Consider the following 22,850-nt stretch of genomic DNA (forward strand, 5'->3'; position numbering starts at 1 on the left):
GCCTTCAACAGCCTGCAAAGCTAATACGGCTGCGTAAACTGACGTTGATAAACACCAAAAGCTCCGTCAGACTCCGGAGTTGGAACTGTCTAGGCAATTATAATATAAAGTCCTCTCTCGACAAAAAACGACCAAGTTCTACAAGTCACTCATTATCCTCGTCCTGCTATTTGTTGCAGAGGCAATGACGGTGACAATATCTGAAGAGTCGGCGTTATGAGTTTTGGTGGGACAGATTCTGCAGAAGATTTACGGTCCTTTGGACATTGGCAACGACGAATGCCGCAGTCGATGCAACGATGAGTTGTATGAGATAAAGCGAATTAAAAGACAGCGGCTACGAAGGCTAGGTCATGTCGCCCGAATGGACGAAAACACTTCAGCTATGAAAGCATTCGACGCAGTACCCACCGGGGGAAGCAGAGGAAGAGGACGATCTCCACTCCATTGGAAAGAACAGCGAAACGGAAGAACGGCAGGTAAACTTGGCTATAATCGCGAAAGCGGTATCTACGCCAACAAAGAAGAAGAAGAAGAAGAAGAAGAAGAAGAAGGGAACATTTCAAACACCTTCAAAAAATCTATGAATTCATTATGCTGGTTCCTTGACTACCGGCGTGACAGATTTTTAATGAGCTACAGTATTTCAACTTCAAAAAAAAATTAATCTAATTTATATGTATTATTAAGGCATTTAACATCTTTATCTCGAAATGTAGGCAGTCCAAGGCAGAAAAATTGCATATTTCTAAAAAATAAAATACTTAATATAAACAAATCCACGTATTCGACAAGTGTACACTCACTTCAGCATCAATCAGCAGTCAACATCATACGCAAACCAAAAACACCTCAAAATTTCGATTTCGCTGTTCGCGTTGCCATCACACATTTGGATGTTTTTGGTGTCAGCCGTTACACACCATTTATCCGGTGTAATTTGAAGCGCTCCACTGACATTCGCTGACCAAATGCAACACATACGCAGAAACCACACTCACACATACACACAAACAGAGACACTTTCACCCACAAAGCAGCGCATATTTGAATAAATTTTTCCACATTAATTATGAAAACCGCAACCGCGGCGCTGCAGCACAGCATTAAATTCATTTATTTCCATTTGAAATCGCGCTACCGTTGCTGCGGCTGCTCCGAGCGGTGGCCACTGCCGATTCGGAATTTAATTGCTTGTAATAACTTGGCAGCGCAAGCAGTGTGGGCGTACGCCAAAGCGTTTCCATGGCGTGGGCTGGCGTGTGAACACAGCGCGCACTCATACACACGCACATATAAGTACACACTCATAGGCTCATAACCATCGAAAATCAGAAGCCGAAAAGTGACGGAGTGCCTGCGTGACAAGTGCTCTCCGCTGAAGCTAATGCTGATGGCGGCCACCGCAGCGCTGATGCGCGGTGAGTTCTCAATTAATTTTCCGCTGTTTCCGCTACTCGATGTACCGTTTGGAATTTTGCGCAAATTAAATATTATAAATTAAGATTTTAATCAAAACAAATGAGGCAACAGCGAAAAACAAAAGCAACAATTATGCGCCATTATGCATTAATCACAAAGTACTTAAATATATTTTTTGATGGTTATAATCGCACGAAATACGTTAATTATTTATAAATTTTAATGTAATGAGAAAGTTTCTCTACTTCGTTTTCGTTTCATCAGCGCAAAGTTATAAATATGTGGGTTAATTACCTCCAAATACCACAAAATGTTGTTTTGTACGTTGCCTACATTTTGGCGCGCTACTAAATTCAAAAGTGAAGTCGCCAAGGTATTAAACATAAAAGGTAAGGCAATGAGCTAATTATTGCTAATATATAGTATAAGGGAAGTATTACTTGATTAATTACAGCTTTTAAGTGACATCAAAGCTCATTGATTAAGCTGTTTATTATCTATTTAAATACAGGAAAATTTTAGATAATTTACACAAGTTTGCAGTCATTTTTCGACTATGAAGTTAGAGACTATTTCTTGCTAAAACCAAAAATTATAGTAAAATCTCGTAAGAGTTTTTGTGTTGTAGTCAACGGGTGTAGGAGTCAAACCACTACCATTTGCTAAAATGACAAAAATTGCTGTACGGGATGGAACATTTTTGAACTCCAATTTGTATACAAAACAACTGAATTACCCCACATTATTAGGAGAAGTGCGAATCGTGTTTTCACGATAGTAACTTGCTCAACCGCGAGTTTATTACAATATATTTAACTGGTCCTTATTAATTTTAAAGCATATTTAGGAATGTTGAAAAACTAATAATATACTAGGTGCTTTGTCTTCTCAAAATATCAAATTTTCACTTTAATCAACTGCTGAATAAGTTTACTGATTCAAGCAGGAACTATAGAAGTAATGACTACTTTGAAACTGGAGAGCATGTCTTGTGAAATTAAAAATCGCACAAACTAGAGCGCTATTTTTTCGTATTCGAAACAACCTTTAGCAGTGACTGTTTTAAAGAAATATAATAAATAGTGTTCGAAGCAGCTCCGCATTTTCTTCCGCTTTGACTTTTATTCCATAAGTGATCAGCCTAGCGTTTACTGGATTGAATCGACGGAAATTCAGCTAACTTACGAATCTGCCTGAACATAGTTTTTTAGGTGACAATCTCTTATAAAACTTATTAGGTTAGGTTAAGTAAATATACTGATTTGTTGTAAGGCCCCGAATAATTCCATTTGGACAGCTAAAGATGTATGTTCTGGACAGTGGAGGAGCAAATCTTCTTCATCCCTGCAATGTGACAAGTTGTGTGCTCCAGGGTCTTTAGATTCACAGCGTATTGGACAATACCCAACTGGGACATCTATCATTGCAGCGGTGTAAATCTTGCTAATATCAAGTAGATCCTGTTGGGATATTTGCAAATATATGTACATTCGATATACTTATATATTAACATATATGCAAAGGGGAAAATCGATTTTTTGAATTTTACAACTGAATATAGGCGTTTAAGGCAGTTACCTGCCAAAGGCACTACGCTCATACTAAATACTTATATAATTGGACCAGAACATCGATATCGAATGCATTACAATGTCAACAGCATGTAATATTGACAGATGATTCAACAATTAATTCGTTTAATATTGGGTAGTCGAAAAAGTCGTTTCGTATTTTGTCAATAGATGTCGTTGCAGTCGTATATCTACAGTGCAACCAATCGCGCTGTTTCATACCGTACAGTGTTGGACAGGTGAGATTTTAAGCTTCATTTAACCAAAAAAACTTGGGGAAGTTGAAAAAAAGTTACAACTGTGCAAAGATGAGTGAAAATAATGAAGAAATTCGCTATGTTTTGAAATTTTTTTTATAAAAAAAGGAAAAAACGAATGAAATTTGTGAAGTTTACGGATACGATGCTCGTGTAGCACAACAATGGTTCGCTCGATTCCGTTCAGGAAATTTCGATGTGAAAGATGCACCTCGCTCTGGTTGACCTATCATTGAAAAAGTCGATGAAATGCTGGAAAAGATTGAACAGGACGTTACATAAGCAGCTATGACATCGCTAAGGAACTTAACATTCATCATCAAACGGTTTTGAACCATTTAAAAAAGGCTCGCTACAAAAAGAAGCTCGATGTTTGGCTATCACATGAATTGTCTGTGAAAAATTTAATAAATTAACACCTGCGTTTCTTCGCCGAAATGAAATAAAATCGAACCGTTTCTGAAGCGAATGGAAACAGAAGACGAAAGGGGATGAAATACGACAATAATGTGCGAAAAAGATCATGGTACTAGCGTGGCGTGGAAAGGATCATCCACTAAAACCTGCTCCAACCTAATCGAACGATTGATTCCACATTATACTATCAAAAACTGATGAGATCGTAGCAAACAATTGAAAAAAAAACGGCTACAACTGATCAACAGAAAGGGTTTCGTCTTCCCTCAGAACAACGCTAGACCACACACATCTTAAATGACTCGGCAAAAACTGGTATAGCTTGGCTGGGAAATTTTGATGCACCCACCATATAGCCCTGACCATGCACCATCGGACTATCATTTGTTTCGGTCAATGCAGAACTCCCTTAATGGAGTAAAGTTGTCTTCAAGATATGTAAGTCTGTGAAAATTACTTGTCGCAGTTTTTCGCCGAAAAACCAGAAAGGTTTGCACTGATGGAATGATGTCTCTAGCGGAAAAATAACGAAGAGTGGTCGACCAAGATGGTACATATTTGGTTCATTAAAATTCATTATAAATATAAAAAAAGTAAGTTGAAGTTTGATTTGAAATACAAAAAGACTTTTTCGACTTCTCAATATAACATAAATATTTTTCTTCGATTTTAAGTCAAATTGGATCTGGTAGCTCAGAGAAATAATTTGCGAACATACTGTGTCATCTGGAGTTTGAGGAAAAGCAATTGTGAAGGCTAATATTGATCAGAATAACCAAAATAATGATCATTATCTGAGTAAATCCGTTACGGTAAAGGTTGGGCGAGCGCCTTTCTTATTCGACATAATTGTGTAGAATCACTTAAATCCATTTAAATTCTACTCTGAGAAGCTATTGAAGAAACTTTTTCGATAATTTTTCTATTCAATAGAGATAAAAATATAGAAGTAGAAAGCACGAATGGAAATGCTTGTGTGAACAACTAGTTAGCGCAGAATTTCAAACCTTCAAAAAATAGCTTGAGCTCAGGTGCACATTGGACGATTCTAACGACTTGAAACGAATTCTTGTCATATTGTAAAAGCGATAACAGAGTTAACCAATTTGATAACCTCGATAGTAGGAGGTTATGTTATTAAACCTGGATGTGTTTTGTAGGTCGATTCGATTAACAATCATCGTGTTTTGCAAAGAGGGGCAAAGTAGTGAAGCCCATCTAGGGCTAAAGAAAACAGTAAAAGAAACAGTACTCATTATAACTATATAATTTCATTTTAATTAAGTTCTATTAACAAATATCACTCCTTCACTACAACTAGACGTTTGTCTCCTACTGAATGCACCTGCCACATCTGCAGAATTAGGCTTTAATCGAGAGATTTCTATCAGAAAGCGATAGAGAATGAAATCCAATTTTATGGTTTCGATTTATTTGCGATTGCCACAACAACAAAAACAAAAAACATTTAGAGTTAGCTATTGTTTGTTTTATATCACTTCCGGTGACTGGCACTAGGCAAAATCAACGCAGGAAACACAAAAGTCTACCAGCTAACCGCATAATAACAATGCCACAGATAACAATTTATACAAGACACAATACAAATAATCAGGAGCCTAACAAAAAACCGCTAGACACACACACACACCCATACAGTCGAGCTACATGAACCTTTAGCCAGCAGATGTGCGTGGAACTTATTGCAACTGTCATGGCTGACACTGATTGCTTTGGATACCGAGCAAGGCAAACGAACACGCGCACACATACACCAAAATAAACAAATACAGACACATATGTACGTATACGCAACAACAACACACTTGCATGGGCGTACGCTGCATTGCGTGTGGCGCTCATTTCCATAAGAAACAACAACACATGAATTTCACGCACACAAACACTCTCACCACCTCGTACTCCTCTGTTGGCACAAATTGTTATTGCTTGCAGCCTGAAAGCCTGCTACACAAGCCGCCTAATATTTTGGGCAATTTCTGTGCTGGTAAATGGGCTGCACCCTTCACACTTGCCACAAGCGAATTCTAAACGGTTGCCACCGCACACACATACACATACACACCTATCGTACATACGGCAACCACAGCCCGACTGTTTCGACTGCGTTTCGGCTTCACGCAACAAAACATTCTTCGAAATTTATTGCCTCCATTCATGACTGCGGAAAATATGCCGAAATGCAAAACCAAATACATAATCCACCGATGTATGTGTGTACGTGCGTATGTTTGTCGGCATGAGTGCGTTCGGTGAATTGCTGCAACTTCAGCTTCGCAGTGAAATTACAGAGCTAAGAAATACTAGAAACTTTTTAGGGGAAAACAACAAAAACTACGAGTGGCAGCCGAAACTCTGTGAGCGCAAAGTTCGAAATAAATTTCAGCAGCCGGAAAAAGTATTAATGGTCAAAAGTTTAAAGTGTACCTGAGAAATGCGTAAAGCGTAGGATTTTAGCCCTAAATTCTAATAGTTTTTGCTGCAAAATAATTTAACAGTCAAAATGCCATCTGTCACCGCACTAAGTGCCATGTTTTACTGGATAAAGTACAAAGTCATCAGTATAAAACTTGATGCAACGAATTAAAACTGGAATGTGAGCTCTTAAAGCTTGTTATGCAGTAAAAGTGCATGATCCCGAAATTTCGCGATTATCAACACCAGTCCCGAAAAATTTCGGGGTTGAAAAAGCAACAACTTAAAACTAGGATTTCAGTTCTTAAGTCTTGATATGTAGTAAAAGTGCATGATCCCGAAATTTCGCGATTATCAACACCAGTCCCGAAAAATTTCGGGGTTAAAAAAGCAACAACTTAAAACTAGGATTTCAGTTCTTAAGTCTTGATATGTAGTAAAAGTGCATGATCCCGAAATTTCGCGATTATCAACACCAGTCCCGAAAAATTTCGGGGTTAAAAAAGCAACAACTTAAAACTAGAATTTCAGTTCTTAAGTCTTGATATGTAGTAAAAGTACATGATCCCGAAATTTCGGGTTTAAATACTGCAGTAACGGAAAATTTCGGGATTTAAAATAAGCAACAGGTTAAAACTAGAATTTGCGCTTTCGTTGTAAAACCACCTGATCCCGAAATTTCGGGTTTAATTAATGCAGTAACGGATAATTTCGGGATTTAAAATAAGCAACAGGTTAAAACTAGAATTTGCGCTCTTAAAGGTTGTTATGTAGTAAAATTGTATCTCCGAAAATTTGACATTAATTACTGCAGTCCCGGAAAATTTTGGGGTTTTGAAAAGGCAACAGTTTAAAATTGTAATTTGAGTTCTTAAAGCTTGTTATGTAGTAAAAATGCATGATCCTGAAATTTCGGGATTAAAAGCTCCAGTCCCGAAAAATTTCGGGATTGCAAAATTTTTTATTAGCATATAACGTTTTAGCGTTGTCTCATACAAAAAAATTTCGAAGAAGTAACATAACCCGAAGTGAAACTACTGATACTAAAATTTGGGTTAGCAACTAGCATATGCGGATAATACTAAGTTCAATAAAACATAAAACACTTTGGTAACCCGAATTCAATTATAAAATGTAAAAACCTTTATTTTTCGGCATTCATTTGCCTTACTGCCAGAATTCGCCAATTCTAAACGTCTCTATCTAACTTTCTCTCTCTCTCCATTCTTTCGTTCTGGCTCTCTCTCCCTTTTTCTCCTCTCTTCTCACATCCTTTTTCTTCTCCTCACTTCCCACTCCTCTCTCCCTAATTATAAACCAAAAATGTTTGGTTAAGAAAATAATTGAAACACTTTAATGAATTAAAGTAGCTAAAAATAGTAAAAATAAATTATTTGTTGAAATTTGCTTCGGACTAGTCCGTTTAAATTGCGCCCGGAATCCAAGTCGATAACAATTTTTTTCCTACATTAGTATGACCTTTGTTTATTGTTGTGTAGAGTCTGATCTTCATATGTCAATTAATGACAAAAACTTCGAAAAAGGTAAAGACAGTCCTTGAAAATCAACGTGGTGGCATCAGAAAGATGACAGAGGATCTCAGGATCACTTATTCGACTCAATTCATTTGGTTAACGGTTTCGGGTATAAAGTGTGACATTCTGGACTCGTACCAAAAGTCTGAAATCTTTTAAAAAAACCGACTTTGAGTAGAGGTCTTCCCAGCGGGATGAGGGTAGAATTTTCCCACGGTAAGGTATGAGTGTCGTAGGAGGCGTCTAAAATCCAATACGCACTATCTCTGTTATAAGGCTTGCCTCGAGCATTCAGCGTAGTCTTGTAAGGAATAGCGCTATAATGCTCACCAGTCATTGAGCTTGATGGGTGCTCAACTGGTAGTAGCAACAGTTACATGATCTGACCGGAGACTTAAATCTAGTACCAAGGGGAACAGTTAGCCCTTGCAGTTCGCTCCAATCTGCTCATTGGGTTTGGCCCTTTGGATAGTTTTGTGGGGGCTGTGGTTTAAACCTAAAGGCAGATAGAATTGAAAATTCAGTTCAGGGTGGAAGTTCCACTGCGGCCGGGTGCCGGGCCCCCAACACGACATAGGTTTTAGGTCAGCTTCGAACCTGACTAAAGTGGAAAAGATGTCCCTTCCACCTGACTGATTTTAACCAAATAATACTTCAAAAAGCATATGTATATTATTTGGGGCGATGATCAGCGCATTGCTTTGATTTATGTGCTTTTAAGCACCGTGGGATAAGGCCGTTGCCGACAGGTACTCATGTAAAAACACAACTACTGAGTAGAGGTCGCACAAAAGATGCCTGACAACGTAGCTGAGGACTCTACATTCAACAAACACATCAATTCACGTCCAACAATTTAGCGAATGGCACTGAAGGCCTTCATAGCCAAGGCTTATAATAAGAATACGCAAAAATGAATTCAGCGTTGATGTTCGTGTATTGACTCAGGAGTCTATTTTAAAGCCCTAATCAAAATAATCAAAATTTGCATTATTTTTTTTTGTCAGTCCGGGTCAAATTTGACAAATGTAGTATGGTCTTTGAAAGTAAGGTCTGCATATCAGCAGGAGAACGTGAATAAGAGGCAATTTCGGAACATCTAATTCAATTCGTTCATAAATTTAGAACATTTTCTGACGTTGACTTTGTTCCTAGAGTAAACTGACCTAGCTCTGCAAATGAGTGCAATAACTTGAAATTACCACAGCTTTTTAGCCCTCAAATTCCTACCCTTTCTGTATGCCGAAATCAGCAGATAAACTTTGCGCTGAACAAATGCCGACGGCAATCAATTAAAAGCGACACAAATGAGCTGGCAATTCGCCGCGCCAATTGATATTTCATATCCCTGTGCAGAATTTACAAAAACAAAAAGTTCAAATAACCGACAACCAAAACAAACACAAACAAAATTTCGAAAGCATATAAATATAAACACATGAGGTGCTGGCATAATTCACTTGTGGCAGCGCTGTCAACAGCACAAACAAACAAATAATGATGGCAATTTGCAAATGTGTGTATGTATGTGTCTATGTGCCCCCTGTACATCTCTGCGTGTGTTTGTGTGCCACCCTAAATGCGTCTGTTTGTGTGTGCGTCGCGCTCTATTTGTGATTCGTTTGGGAGCTGCAGCAATTTCGGCTGCAAATTGCGTTCTTGTTGTTGTTGGTTTTGCTCTCCCCTTCGTCAAATCTTATTGCCACGTTTATTACCGTTATATCAATTGACATCTGCAGGTGTCATTCGCATTTTAAATGAATTATGATCAAAATCAGTCACTCTCATGACTCTTCGCATGCTTAATCGCTGCGCTTTGGGGCATTCTCCCTGCTTTGTTCGTTGATTTATTCGCGCCGCATGCGAGCGCTTGCAACATCTGCCCATTTGCATTCGCATCGCAATACTTATTTGGGGTGCAGAAACTGTCAAAAATTGTACAAAAATATACACCGAGAATTGCAATGAAACATGACAATTTATTGGAGCTTTTATTTCACGTTACATTTGCCAAATTCGCGCAAATGGCTTTTCGTTCATTCGAAACTTGATTAATCGCCGCGAAAATAGCAGAGCGCACCCATTGAGTGCGAGCATAATTTTCGTCAGTATGCGTTCATTGGTGGGATAGTACATTACATGAGGTAAAAGCTTCAGATGTATTTATTTCTTTTTTTTTCCATTGAAATTAATTTTGTAATGCTTAAACACTAAGTAACAGAAGAGCTAAAAAGTGGGTATCGTTCAAAGAAAATAGTTGCGATTGAGGGCGTTACAGATAGTCGTTTATCACAAGCTTTTCTTGAGGCGAGCTTTTCACACTCAATATCATTTACTATGAAAAGGAACAGGTAGTAATCATTTGACGAAATACATAAAAACCTCCAAAGAAAGCCGCTGAAAGGTAGCTGCTTCTAGAGGATTGCTTCCATCGAATGATTCAATCTGTATTGTTCAGTTGCTGGAAGCTTCTGGCGATTCATTGTCGATGTATGTGACTTGACGTTGCCTTATTGGAGCACAGTTTCTGTCTTATTGGCTAAAGTTACCGCTTCTGGGCGAGTGATTCCTTCAGAAGGTTCAATCATTGACAGTACAGATCAATATTGTCAATCTTCAGACCTTAAATCAGAACGGCCATGCAGAATTCAGCCTTCAAATCAAAGGCACGAAAAGTTACAAGCATCAGTTAACTTCGGAGATAGAGAGTACGTTGGAAGGAGGGGAAATACAGTTATACGCCTTCCTAGACATCGAAGGTGCTTTTGACAACACGACTCACAAGAACGTAGCAAGAGCACTGGAGAAAAGGAATGTGGCAGCACCGATTCGCAGATGGATAGAACAGCTGCAACCACATTAAGGAATACCGAGATACCAGGATTCGTCTCAACCCTACAAGAGACTGCCCAAAGGGTGAAATGCTGTCACTCCTGTTATGTAGCCTTGTCGTAGACGACCTACTATACGGATGACATTGTTATTATAGCTGGAGGCAAATTCGAGGACACTCTCTGCCACTTAGTACAAAGGAGTTTAAGCCTGGTTAAAAGATGGAGCAGTGGGATTGAGCTCAATATCAACCCCTCGAAGAAACCTAGCGTTTGGGGGCAAAATGGTAGGGATGATGTATATTGGTCTGACGCTGAATTCCACTATGCACAAAGCTACTAAAGCACTAATGATGTGCAATAAATGCTGGGGCTTCAAACTAAGGATTGTCAGGTAGTTATAAACGGGTGCCATGCGCACATGCCCGACGGCAGCACTTGCAATCATGCTTCAGATCACACCACTTCACCTGGAAGAAGGTAGCCAAACGCACACTGCTTCAAATGACGGACCCTTGCAGTACAATGTAATCGCATCACAGTGGCTGACGGACTTAAGTGGTGTAATACTATTGAGTCTTCTCCCAAGAGATAGCATTACAAAAACGGTAAGCTTCACCAAGAAGTTTAAGGTTACCCTTAGCAGTAAGGCTGAATAGAATGATTCCACTCTCGAGCTACTGCTTAAGGATAGTACAATCAATTGGTACACCGAGGGCTCGAAAACGTCGGAGAGAATCGGTGCAGGAGTGGCAGGACCATACACCAAACTCTCCATACCTATAGGCAGCTTTCCGAACATTTTCAAGCAGAAGTCTTTGCCATAAGTCGGTGCGTAGAGATAAACCGCAATGGAGGAGTATCAAACCATACTTATCGAGATCAAATCCCTACTGGTGCAGGAGTGTAGATAACGGCTGAACAGTTTATATAGAAAAATAAAGGTGGGTAGCAACAGCTTAGTCTCACCTAGACATATCACCAGAACGACTATATAACGAAAGTGACATTTAATATCCAGAGAACTTTTAATAATAGCTTCGCCATTTAAGTAAGGCTTCATACATTACACAACTTAAATCAACAACAAAACGAATGAACTTAACACCACGAAGTGAGAGCAAAAAAAAATATTTAACTGCACCGCTTGCATGAATCGCAGCCACAACTACAACTTAATTTACGGCGGTGTCGAGTATATTGTTTCCATTTTTTCAACAGAATATAAATATTTCCGTCAAGTTAATGGAATGCCTGTCGATTTTAAAGTGCGCGCAACCGGATTAACATGTCCATATGGTAATTGAGGATGTAAATATTTCTTCAATTACCATTTTTATTTTTAAATACTCACAACCCCGTTAAGGCTTTAAAAGCCATATTGCACACACATCAAATGAATGGGAATTTTTCTGCTGCACAGACAATTGCACGCATGTGTATGAGTATGAGGATTTAAAGGAAAGGCAAGCACTCGCTTGGCTGCGCGTTTGTTGTGACTCGCTATATTGCGTCTGTATGTGTGTATTGCAGTTGCATAAAAAATACATTTTCGCAGTACTGTAGCTAGTTTGTGGTCAGTGAACACGCAATCCGTTTGTTCGCACTCCTTCATGTAACTGCATATGTACATATGTGTTGGTATGCAAGGAATGCATGCAAATTGTTGTGAATATGTTTGCACATACATAAGTGTGTAACTGGTTTATAACACTTAAATCGAAATACATATATGTACATAGTAAATTCGCAGAATTCATACCAGTTCCTGCCAGCTTTAACAAAAGCAAATAAAATTTATACCACAAATTGTATGGTTGTATGGCAACTATACTTTTTAGTGATCCGATCTGAATAATTTGTTCAGGGTTTGTAGCGTTTCGTTGAAAAATAATACATGCCAAATTTTGTGAGGATATCTCTTCAAATGAAAAAATTTTTCATACAAGCGCTTGATTCCGATCGTTCAGTTTGTATGACAGCTATAAGCTATAGTCATCCGATATCCGCGGTTCCGACAAATAAGTAATTTCTTTGAGCGACAAGCACGTGTGCAAAATTTTAGATTGATATCTCAAAAGCTGAGAGTCAACTGGTATAAATGCAATAAACTGGTATAACGAGTTACAGAAAGAAAATCAAAAGAAAACCACTTTAATAGGCATCCACATACACTTTTGTATTGCCATCTATGAGAACACTTTGTTATTGTTTTTTTTTGTAATTTTTTAGATAAAGGAGCAGAGCGCCAATGTAAAAGAAAAGTGGCGAATCGAACACACCGACTATTAAACTTATAAACTGTTTTAAAACGTAGCATAGTCGGCACAGCAGATTCTCTATAACGGAAAATTTTTTAACTTTTTTGATTTCATAGATTGCATGAGATATATGTTATATACCGCTGTATATCGGAATACCAGTTAAACTTCGCTTTATATACCCATGGATATTGGCATATGCGGAGGACATTGGTATCTTAATAACGGGTGGGTATCTATAGATTATTAGCAACAGTGGTCATACCACCACTCACAATACAGTCCAGAATTGGACAGCACAAGCCGCTCTGGCGTTGAACCCGGAGAAAACGGATCTGCTTGTAATCACAAGAAAGCACAATATTTCTCTATGGCGGTTTCCTTCGATAAATGGGTCACAACTCTCTCCCGAGGACAGCACCAAATACCCTGGGATAGTCTTGTACAGCAAACTGCTATGGAAGCACAATGCGGAGGCCAATGGATAGGTTTCAGACGCCTTCTACGTAGACAGCCGAGGAGCAATCAAGGCAGTAACCTCGTACCGCATGTCGGTCAAAAGTGCAGGAATGGAAAGTGTTGCCAGAAGCAAACAACTTCACTTATATTTGGTGCCAGGTCACAAAAAGCATCGAAGACAATAAAAGAGTGGACGAGATTCCCAAGAATGGTGTACGGCGAAAACCCGAAAACGTGATCAACATTTGGAAACACATGCATTGCATACACGACGATCTGGAATGAAACATGGTAGTGAAAATCAAAACCCGATGGAACGAGCTACCAGGGTGCAAAACTGCAAAAGTCAGGTGTAAAACGGTAGATCGGCAGTACACAAAATTCCTATTGGCACTCGATAGAAAAGACTGTAAGAAAATGAACGGAATACTAACCGATTGAGAAGACTGCAGTAAATGCCTAGATTCTAGGCAACAGGTAAGCAATAGAACATCTTTTGTGCACTTGTCACGCATTGGCAAGACTACGCTGTAAGCAGCTGGGGTCCCCACGGCATGTTACACTGGAAGAGGTATCGATTGTGAGGCCACAGAGTCAGTAGCAACTAGAAAGCGCAGGCAGACAAGTATTCCTCATGGATTTAGCAACTGAACTTCAGACCAAAAGTGGTCTATGCGGGGCTCAATGGCATACAGACGAACCTAACCTAACCAATATACCCATGGAACTGTCAAGCAGACTGTTAGCATGATTCAAGTTGTCGATTGTTCTCTTTCCTATATATAAATCCAGCTTTTAATAGTGAGGTTAGCTGGATGTTGAAACACCAATTTGCTGTAATCAAGTATTTTAACACAAGAATAATATCTACGCATAAAAAAATGGAAAGAAGCAGTTGTGTTCTTCGTGTACATACATATGTACAACTCTAACCACTCGGCCATTAAAGCACGATGTGTCGTCGAACCGCCTATTTGTGTGTGTCTCGTTTAATATGTAAATATCTATGTAAATCAGTGTTTGACCGTTGTGCCAATTTATTATTCAATATTTGTGTGGGTTATTTATAGCACCGACAGGAATCGAAGATAATACGAGTATGGCAGCGAATGGCATGTCGAGCTATTAAAAGCAGCAACACACAACAAAAATCAACAAACACATGCACACATATGGAGACATATGCAGACAGACATGCATTTGACCACACGAGCATTAAGGTTAATTAGTATTTTGCGGACGACAGCAAGGACAATAACTAACTGTATACAAACATATGTACGTTTAGAATATACACGTGGTAACGGCATAATAACTTTTGAAATGCCATCAAAAGCTCTGAGGATTATCTGCTTGAATAATGTTTGTTGTGTTCAATGAACGGAAATGATTCTTTGAAACGATTGCATTTTATTATTATACACGGAACGGAACATACACATACATATAAACTCGCTTGTTGGTTAGCATGGCATTGGTCACAGTGTCCGACGCTGCTGTCAAGGTTCTAACACACACTGCTTGATGAGCAAGTGCTTTTGCTGTGGTTTTTAGAAGGCTTGTTTGCTCAGAAATATGAAACCCAACTTTAAGCATTCATCAGCTCTTCATTTAACTGACCACAAATGAAGGGCTTAAAAGCTGATTTGAGTTTTGCCAATGTCTGTGTGTGTGTGTGATAAATTGTGCCTTAAATGTCAGCAAAATTTAATATCATCAAACCGACTTTCGTGGGCAATAAACAACAATACAGGGACTTTATCTAAGTTAATTAACAGCCGCAACGAATCTGAGCTGTCAGCTTATCCATCAGTAATGATGGATATCAAACTGTCATTAATGAAGGTTAAGTATGTAAAGCATCAAGGATCAAGCGTTTGTAGGTTTTGATTTATATTTTCTGTGAAATCAATCATTTTCTATAAGCTGAGACAATAGGCGCCTTTGATTCGCTACTTCTCTGTTCGCTATTTCGTAGAATAATGACATGTAAATGTAAAAAACAAAGTTAGCGAGTTGAATTCGATATACTACTGTGCCCAATAAGGTCACATTTGAATTTAAACTGCGCGCGTCGAAGGATTTGGAGAATTATTATTTTTTTTTTAGGTTGGCAGTACTGTCAGTCACATTTATGTCAATTTCATGTCGTTTTGTGAGCTGCTTAAAGTGAGTTTTTCGTTTTTTGCGATGTCGAAATTTGTTGAGCAAAGAATTTGCATTAAATTTTGTTTACGGAATCGGCGCGCAGATAGTTTCGCGTATTGGACCGGTCGATTGGCACCCAAGATCGTGTGGTATCATAACGTTACACTTGTTCCTAAGGGAATATGTAAAGTCGAAAGTCTATGCGAACAATCCTGCTTCGATTCAGGCCACGGAGCAAAACTTCACGCATGTCATTCGGCAGTTATCAGTCGTAATGATCGAATGAGTCATCGAAAATTGGATTCAAGGGATGGACCATTTGAGACGTAGTCACGGCTAACATTTGAAAGAAATAATCATCAAAAATAAATACCATAGAATGTTCATTCGAATGATAATAAACATTTTCCATTAAATTTGTGTTTTTTCTTTAAAAGATTAGGAAAAAGCACTGAGTTGCTATAAATAACATTAATGAAAAAGCTCTAATAATTCATAAAAAAACACTTGAAAATTAGAAAAGATTTCAAGTGTTCTGACCTGTGACTAGATATACACTACTGTGCCCAATAAGGTCACATTTGAATTTAAACTGCGCGCGTCGAAGGATTTGGAGAATTATTTTTTTTTTTAGGTTGGCAGTACTGTCAGTCACATTTATGTCAATTTCATGTCGTTTTGTGAGCTGCTTAAAGTGAGTTTTTCGTTTTTTGCGATGTCGAAATTTGTTGAGCAAAGAATTTGCATTAAATTTTGTTTACGGAATCAATTTTCAGCTGCGGATACGTTGAGGATGGTGCAGAAAGCCTTTGGTGATGAGGCTATTTCTAAAAAAAATGTTTACAAGTGGCATAGTGAGTTCCAAGCCGGCCGTGAACGTGTCGAAGACGAAGAGCGTCCAGGGCGACCATCAACCTCAACCGACGAAGCTCACGTTCAACAAATCAAAGATTTGGTGTTGAAAACCCGTCGATTAACAATTAGAGACCTTGCTGATGAAGTTGGCATATCGAAAGGCTCAGCCAATACCATTTTGAAGGATGTTTTGGGCTTCAAGCGCGTCAAATCTCGACTGGTACCGAAAACATTGAATTTTTTGCAAAAAAAGGCGTCGCGTTGAAGTGTGTGAAACGATGCTTTCCGAATACCAGGGTGTCATGAAACGCATTATAACTGGCGATGAGACTTGGATCTATGCTTACGACCCCGAAACAACAGATCAATCGAGCGAATATCGTGCCAAAAAAGAGCCGAGACCAAAAAAATCGCACCAAAGTCGCTCAATCAAGGTCATGTTGACTGTTTTCTTCGATTATCGTAGTGTTGTGCATTATGAATTCCTTCCAACCGGTCAAACAGTCAACAATGAATATTATTTGAACGTTATGCGTCGTTTCCGTAGCGCTATCCGCTTAAAAAGGCCGGAATTGTGGGAAGACAATTCTTGGTTTTTACACCACGATAATGCACCATCCCATACTGCCCTCGTAATTCGTGATCATTTCGCCAAAAACCCAACCCATATCGTTCCGCCACCACCGTATTCACCTAATCTGGCGCCGTGCGACTTCTGGCTGTTCACCAAACTCAAAAGACCGCTCCGAGGGGATTCAAGCCGCAGCGAAGACGAAACTGAAGGCCATCCCGGAAAGTGACTACAACCAGTGTTTCGAAGATTGGAAAATCCGTTGGCATAAGTGCATTGCATCGGGAGGGGATTACTTTGAAGGGGATGAAATTGATTTGGAAGAATAAAAAAAGAATTTTCAAAATAAATACAATGTCACCTTCTTTTTTGGGCACAGTACTATGCCTTTATAAATTTCGGGATTTGAAAATCTTGGTGTTGCAGTCTGGCAACTCACAATGCCATCGTAAAGTTTGACATTTTTTATGTTATGCACGCTTAGAACATTTTGTGTTCTCTAGAGCAACTTAGAGCCTGATTAGTCGCCGTTAAAGTTTTTCTGAAAGAAACGCTCTGCGGAAGATTTATGGTATTTTGCGCATTAGCAACGGCAGTCGTTGGAACGATGATCTGTACGAGATATAAGACGACATTGATATAGATCAGCGAATGAAGAGACGGGGGCTACGCTGGCTAGGTCAAATTGTCCGAATGGATGAAAACACTTCAGCTCTGAGAGTATTCCACTCCGTTGGAAAAACCAGGTAGAGTAGGACCTGGCTACACTAAGAAGCTCCAATTGGCGTCAAACAGTGAAAAAAAGATCCGCAGGCACACTGTTGTAAACTCGGCCACATAAATGAAGTCTACGGCAATAAAGAAAGAAAGAGAAAGAGCAACTGACAATTTATCGCTATCATTAGTTTTTACAACTTTCGACGTGTATTAACTCAACAACATTGCATTCATGGACTTTATTCAATTTCTGGCAAGGAAGCTGCATCAAAGACCAGTGTTTAACGATGGTAAGGTGAATCCGATCAAGGTCGTAGATCACTCCAAGACGAATTTCATCAAGGTAGTTAAAAACCAGTTAATATTCTAGAAATTATTGTTGCTGTGCCCAAGCTGATTTTGCAAGATGGCCACGTGACTTATCGTGAGACTGAGGAAACTATAGATATGAAATGGTCCAACATACATTCAATATTGCATTAACATTTGATTGTCAATCAAATGATTGTAGAAAAAAATAAATCTCACTTTGCATTCCACACAATTTGTCAATCGCACAAAAAAGGCTCGTGCCGATTGGTCAAGAGAAACATTATCTGTCTTTATCATTATTAACTACATATGTGATTGTGACAGATGATGAATCGTGAAGTTATACGTATGAGCCCGCAAATAAACAGCAGCTGTATGGGTAGGGGGTAGAATGTGCGTGCGGTAAGGTGAGGCGACTAGAATATAATAAGCAGTGTATCTGTTACTTGGTTTGCCTCGAAATGTCAGCATAGTCTTGTCAGAAATAGTGCTATAATACTTAGCTTAAACTGATATTATAGACTTTGAATGAGATTCCTTCTAATAAAAAGACATTTGAATTTCAAGCGAAAATGTCATCAGCCATTGAGTTTTAAATCTGGTACCATCAGGAGTAGTAAGTCCTTGGGGTTCGCTTCAGTCTGCTCATTGCGTTTGGCCCTTTGGGAAGATTCGTGGTGGTTGAGGTTTAATCGTAAAGGAAGGTAGAATTGAAAATTCAGTTCAGTGTGGTCGGGTGCCGAACCCACAGCCCGCAGAGGTTTTAGGTCGGGCTCGAACCCAACCAAGGTGGAACAGATGTGCCTTCCAAATATTACTTGCAGAGAGCATGTTGTCTTTGGGTTGTTTTTGGTTGTCAAAGACTGCTAATATTAAGGTGGTAAGCCGTTCACTACTCCATTACTATTCAATTAGATCTTTCTATAGCTTTTATACCAGTTGTTTGTTCGATTCACAACTATCAAGGGTTTGACAAACCGAATATAACTATTAAAGAAGTGCGATAGAAAGGTTTATTTATTTCTTTCTCTCGAACATATGTGGCAGATTTCGGAAGGACTTGTATTAATATTTTCGGGAAGAAATAAAAACTCTTAGAAAGATTAATATTGTCTCTCATTAGAGTAAAAACAAGAATTTTTCAACTTGAAAAGTTCCAAGAAGATCTGCCGTTTTCGAACCAAATTTTTTCAGCAATGAGGCTTATTCCTCGCTCAATGGCTAGATAACCAAGCGAAATTGCTGCATTTGTCGCCATGATAACCGACTATTTGATGCCAGAAATTGAAGTTCATAGCCTCGGCGACATTTGGTTTCAATAAGACGGCGCCATTTCCCACACGCCGCATCAATTAATGAATTTATTGAAAGAACACTTCGGTGAACAGATAATTTCACGTTTTGAGCCGGTCGATTTGGCCAGAGTACACTTCGTATGAACAGATAATTTCACGTTTTGACGACTTTGTCTTGTGGGGATATGTAAGTCGAAAGTCTATGCGGACAATTACGCTTCGATTAAGGCTTGGAAGCACAACATTACGAGTATCATTCGCCAGTTACCAGTCGAAAAGCTCGAACGAGTCATCGAAAATTGTACTCAACGAATAGACGATCTGAGAGTAGCCACGGCCAACATTTGAAAGAGATCAAATTAGGCCACTACAGCCTATAGCTGACCTATAAACTGACCGAACAGGATCAAGTTTTTCAAGGAATCTTTAGTATTTGTGAAGTCTGCACCCAAAGTCAACATTTTTTCTTATTTTTTTTTAATTTTTTAACCCTGATCATAATACTATCTCCCTGTCTTTCTCTCTTCCTCGGCGCTTTCATTGAAATTGCAAGGCCTTTTTATACCAAAAAATTTACCTGGATAATACTTACTATATAGCATGTTTAAATAGAGTACTTGTCTTTAAAAATGTTTTAAATTCTTCAAAATATTTTCTCCTTAAATATTTTTTAACGACTTCGTCTTTAATATTCCTTGAAGACAACATAGCATACGCACAGAAAATTCATTTTTCACGCCAGTGAGGCTAAATAGCTTTTCATTCAGCAATATATGTGAAAATCTTGAAGAGGACATACAAAACCATTGAAAGCAAAATAGCTACAGTCAGCTAGAGTGAAGAGGAAACCAATACACGAGAGCTGCGAGTAAAGTTGCGATATTCAGTACATAAAAAAAATGCATGAAAATGGAAAGAGCAAGCGAAATTTATAAAAAAAAAAGTAATGCGCGAGAGACACTAACATATTTCAACGTGGAAGATTTAGCGCACGCGGAGGTGTTGCAATCAATTTATATCAAAAACACGCTAAGCAACGAAAGCGTGTAAACCGACTAACGGCAAAAAACGGTAGAATGCGATGCGCAAGTATTGATCGAATTGCAGTGCTTAGCGCAGACACCCACAAGCGCTCCAGCCAAACGCGGAGACACGCGGAAAAAAGCATGCCAAAAAAATTCGCGGCATGGGGAACATTTTTTGGCAACGCGCTACAGCCAACAGCACCATTCTGCTCCACAACCGTGCGAGCTACGCGCCACTTCAAATGCAATGATGCAGATTTCATTAAAATTGAAACATTTGAAGCGCCAACGACATGAGCGAGCGAGCGCAAAAAACTAAGTGCTTATGGAGAGAGAGCAACATACATACAACGGATTGAATAAAAAATTTAAATATATACATATATATTCGCCACACTCACCTCAACGGATATAGTGAATAGCGGTGCATGCACCGGACCGGTTTGCGATTCCAGCTTATAGACCAAGCCATGGCGTAGCTCATTCAGCATGGCGACGGTGTTCTTCGGTTGCGGTATGCGCTCCTTGCCCGTACGTGGCTTCTTCTTCGGCAACACTAACAACAAAAACGGGCAAAAGAAATGCAAAAAACATATTTAAATGCATAATAAATACTTAAAAATGGCAATGCATCGCATACAAAAGCAAATTAATTACCCCTAAAGCGGAAGCACTTGAAAGCATCGCTGCCAACAACAAGCCTATGTACAACAAAAATGGCAACGCTGGCTGTCAGCCGCTTTTGCAACTCATACTACCAACAAGCCAACCAGCCAGCTAGCTTGTCAAGCAGCAGGCGGCCGACAGCCAGTTAGTTAGCTAGCTAGCTAGTCTAAAGTTATGCCGAAAACGAGAAAACTTCCGCTCCAATACAGTTATATTGTAGTGCACTTACCCGGATACTTCGAGCCCTCATAGCGACGCTTCGACGGTGACTTGCGACTGTAGCCATTCATATTTGGATGATCTGGTGTTGGTAGTAGTAAAGGCTGCACGGCGGCGGAGAGCATGCGTTTGAAGAGAAGAGAAAAATTGAGTTCAATTAAATTTGATTTCGTTACTATTGATAAATATCTAGTTATGTATGGTGGCATACAACGCAAATACACACAGACAAATGTACACATATACATAGATCTATATAATCAAGCTAACTAGGTGACACATTTAGATTTTACAGTTATTAGTACACTACAGCGACTTTTAGCGTATTTGGTCGCTTTTTACAGTTAGTTATTAGTACATACAGCGAAACAAACATTCGGTTATTTAAACCAGTACACTTAGGTAATAATTAGTTAATTGAATACGGATATTACTGGGGCTTTTTAAGAGTAAGGTTTTGAACTAGTCTTTGATGAAGAAAAAAACAGCAATAAATAATAAAAAAATATATTAAAATAAACTAAAAATTAAAAATAAATAAATAAATAAAAATTTATAATATCAAAAATACTGGAAAAATATAAGATATATGAAAAATATAATAAAATAATAAGAAAAGTGAAATTTAGAAATAATTAAAAGCTTCAAAATTTAAAATATAAAAGAAAAATAAAAATTAAAAAAAATTAATTTCAAGCTGTCGTGTTATTTTTGTTGAGTATTGTTTGGCATTTCATCATGGAAAGACTTACGCCTAAACAACCTTTAAAAATCGTTCAACTTTATACCGAAAATTCCCCTTCTGTGAGGAATGTGTAACGCGCACTTCGCTCAGCTTATGGTCAACATAATCGGTCTACTGAGCTTTCTATTCGCAACACCACCACCCATCTTGAGACCCAGCATTCATTATTATATAATATCAACCGAATATGTCACGTCCAGCACGCAGTGAAGAAAATATACCAGCCGTAGCTGAGACACGAACACCGTGGAGAGTCGATTTGACGTCGTTCGCAGCTACTCGGACTGACGTATGAACGACTTGTTGAATTTTACGTCGAGATCTTAAATTGAAAGCGTACAAAATACAGCTTGTGCATGCGATGAGGCCGATTTCTGACTCAATGGTTATGTTAGCAAGCGAAATTGCCGCAATTGCCTGAAGAGATGCAAGAGCTGCCATTTCACTACGAAAAAGCAACGGTTTGGTGTGGTTTGTGGTACGGTGGAATCATAGGTCCATATTTCTTCACACATGATGCCGGTGAGAAGATAACCGTCAATGGCGACCGTTATCGCGCCATGATAACCGACTATTTAATACCTGATATTGAGGCTCGTGATCTCGGCGGTTTTTGGTTTCAACAACACGGCGCCATTTCCCACACATCCCAACAATCAATAGATTTATTGAGAGAACATTTCGGTGAGCACATAATTTCACGTTTTGGAATGGTCGATTAGCCACCAAAATCGTGTGAATCACACCATCAGACTTTTTACTGTAGGAATATGTAAAATCTAAAGTCTATGCGGTCAATCTCGTTTCGATTCAGGCCTTGGAGCTAAACATAACGCGTGTCATTCGCCAGTTACCAGTCGAAATGCTTGAACGAGTCATCGAAAATTGGACGGATGGACCATCTGAGACGTAGCAAACATTTGAAAGAGGGTATCTTCAAAGAATAAAAGCCGAAGGATGTGCTTTCGAATTATAATAAATATTCCCCATTAAATTTTAAGTTTCTATGTTTCATCTTTGAAAAAGTAGGGAACCTCAAAATGGAACACTCTTTAGGTCGATATCTCAAAAACTTAGGGAATATTTCGAATATATACAGAAGGACAGA

The 22,850-nt window shown here is 38.8% G+C and overlaps 1 protein-coding gene across 4 annotated transcripts in view; it reads right to left on the bottom strand.

The window, feature by feature from the left end:
* LOC120774096 (double-stranded RNA-specific editase Adar) overlaps positions 1–22,850 on the bottom strand; it is a 179,910-nt gene that overhangs the window by 86,716 nt on the left and 70,344 nt on the right. For all 4 annotated transcript variants that reach the window (XM_040103444.1, XM_040103441.1, XM_040103442.1 and 1 more), the window contains exons 3-4: positions 21,008–21,101; positions 20,514–20,668 (exon numbers count right to left, since the gene is read on the bottom strand). In XM_040103444.1, the coding sequence (XP_039959378.1) occupies positions 20,514–20,668; positions 21,008–21,101 (249 nt within the window). The remainder of the gene's footprint in view (positions 1–20,513; positions 20,669–21,007; positions 21,102–22,850) is intronic.

The sequence above is a fragment of the Bactrocera tryoni genome, chromosome 4, assembly GCF_016617805.1.
Source record: "Bactrocera tryoni isolate S06 chromosome 4, CSIRO_BtryS06_freeze2, whole genome shotgun sequence".
In the NCBI taxonomy this organism is placed as follows: Eukaryota; Metazoa; Arthropoda; class Insecta; order Diptera; family Tephritidae; genus Bactrocera; species Bactrocera tryoni.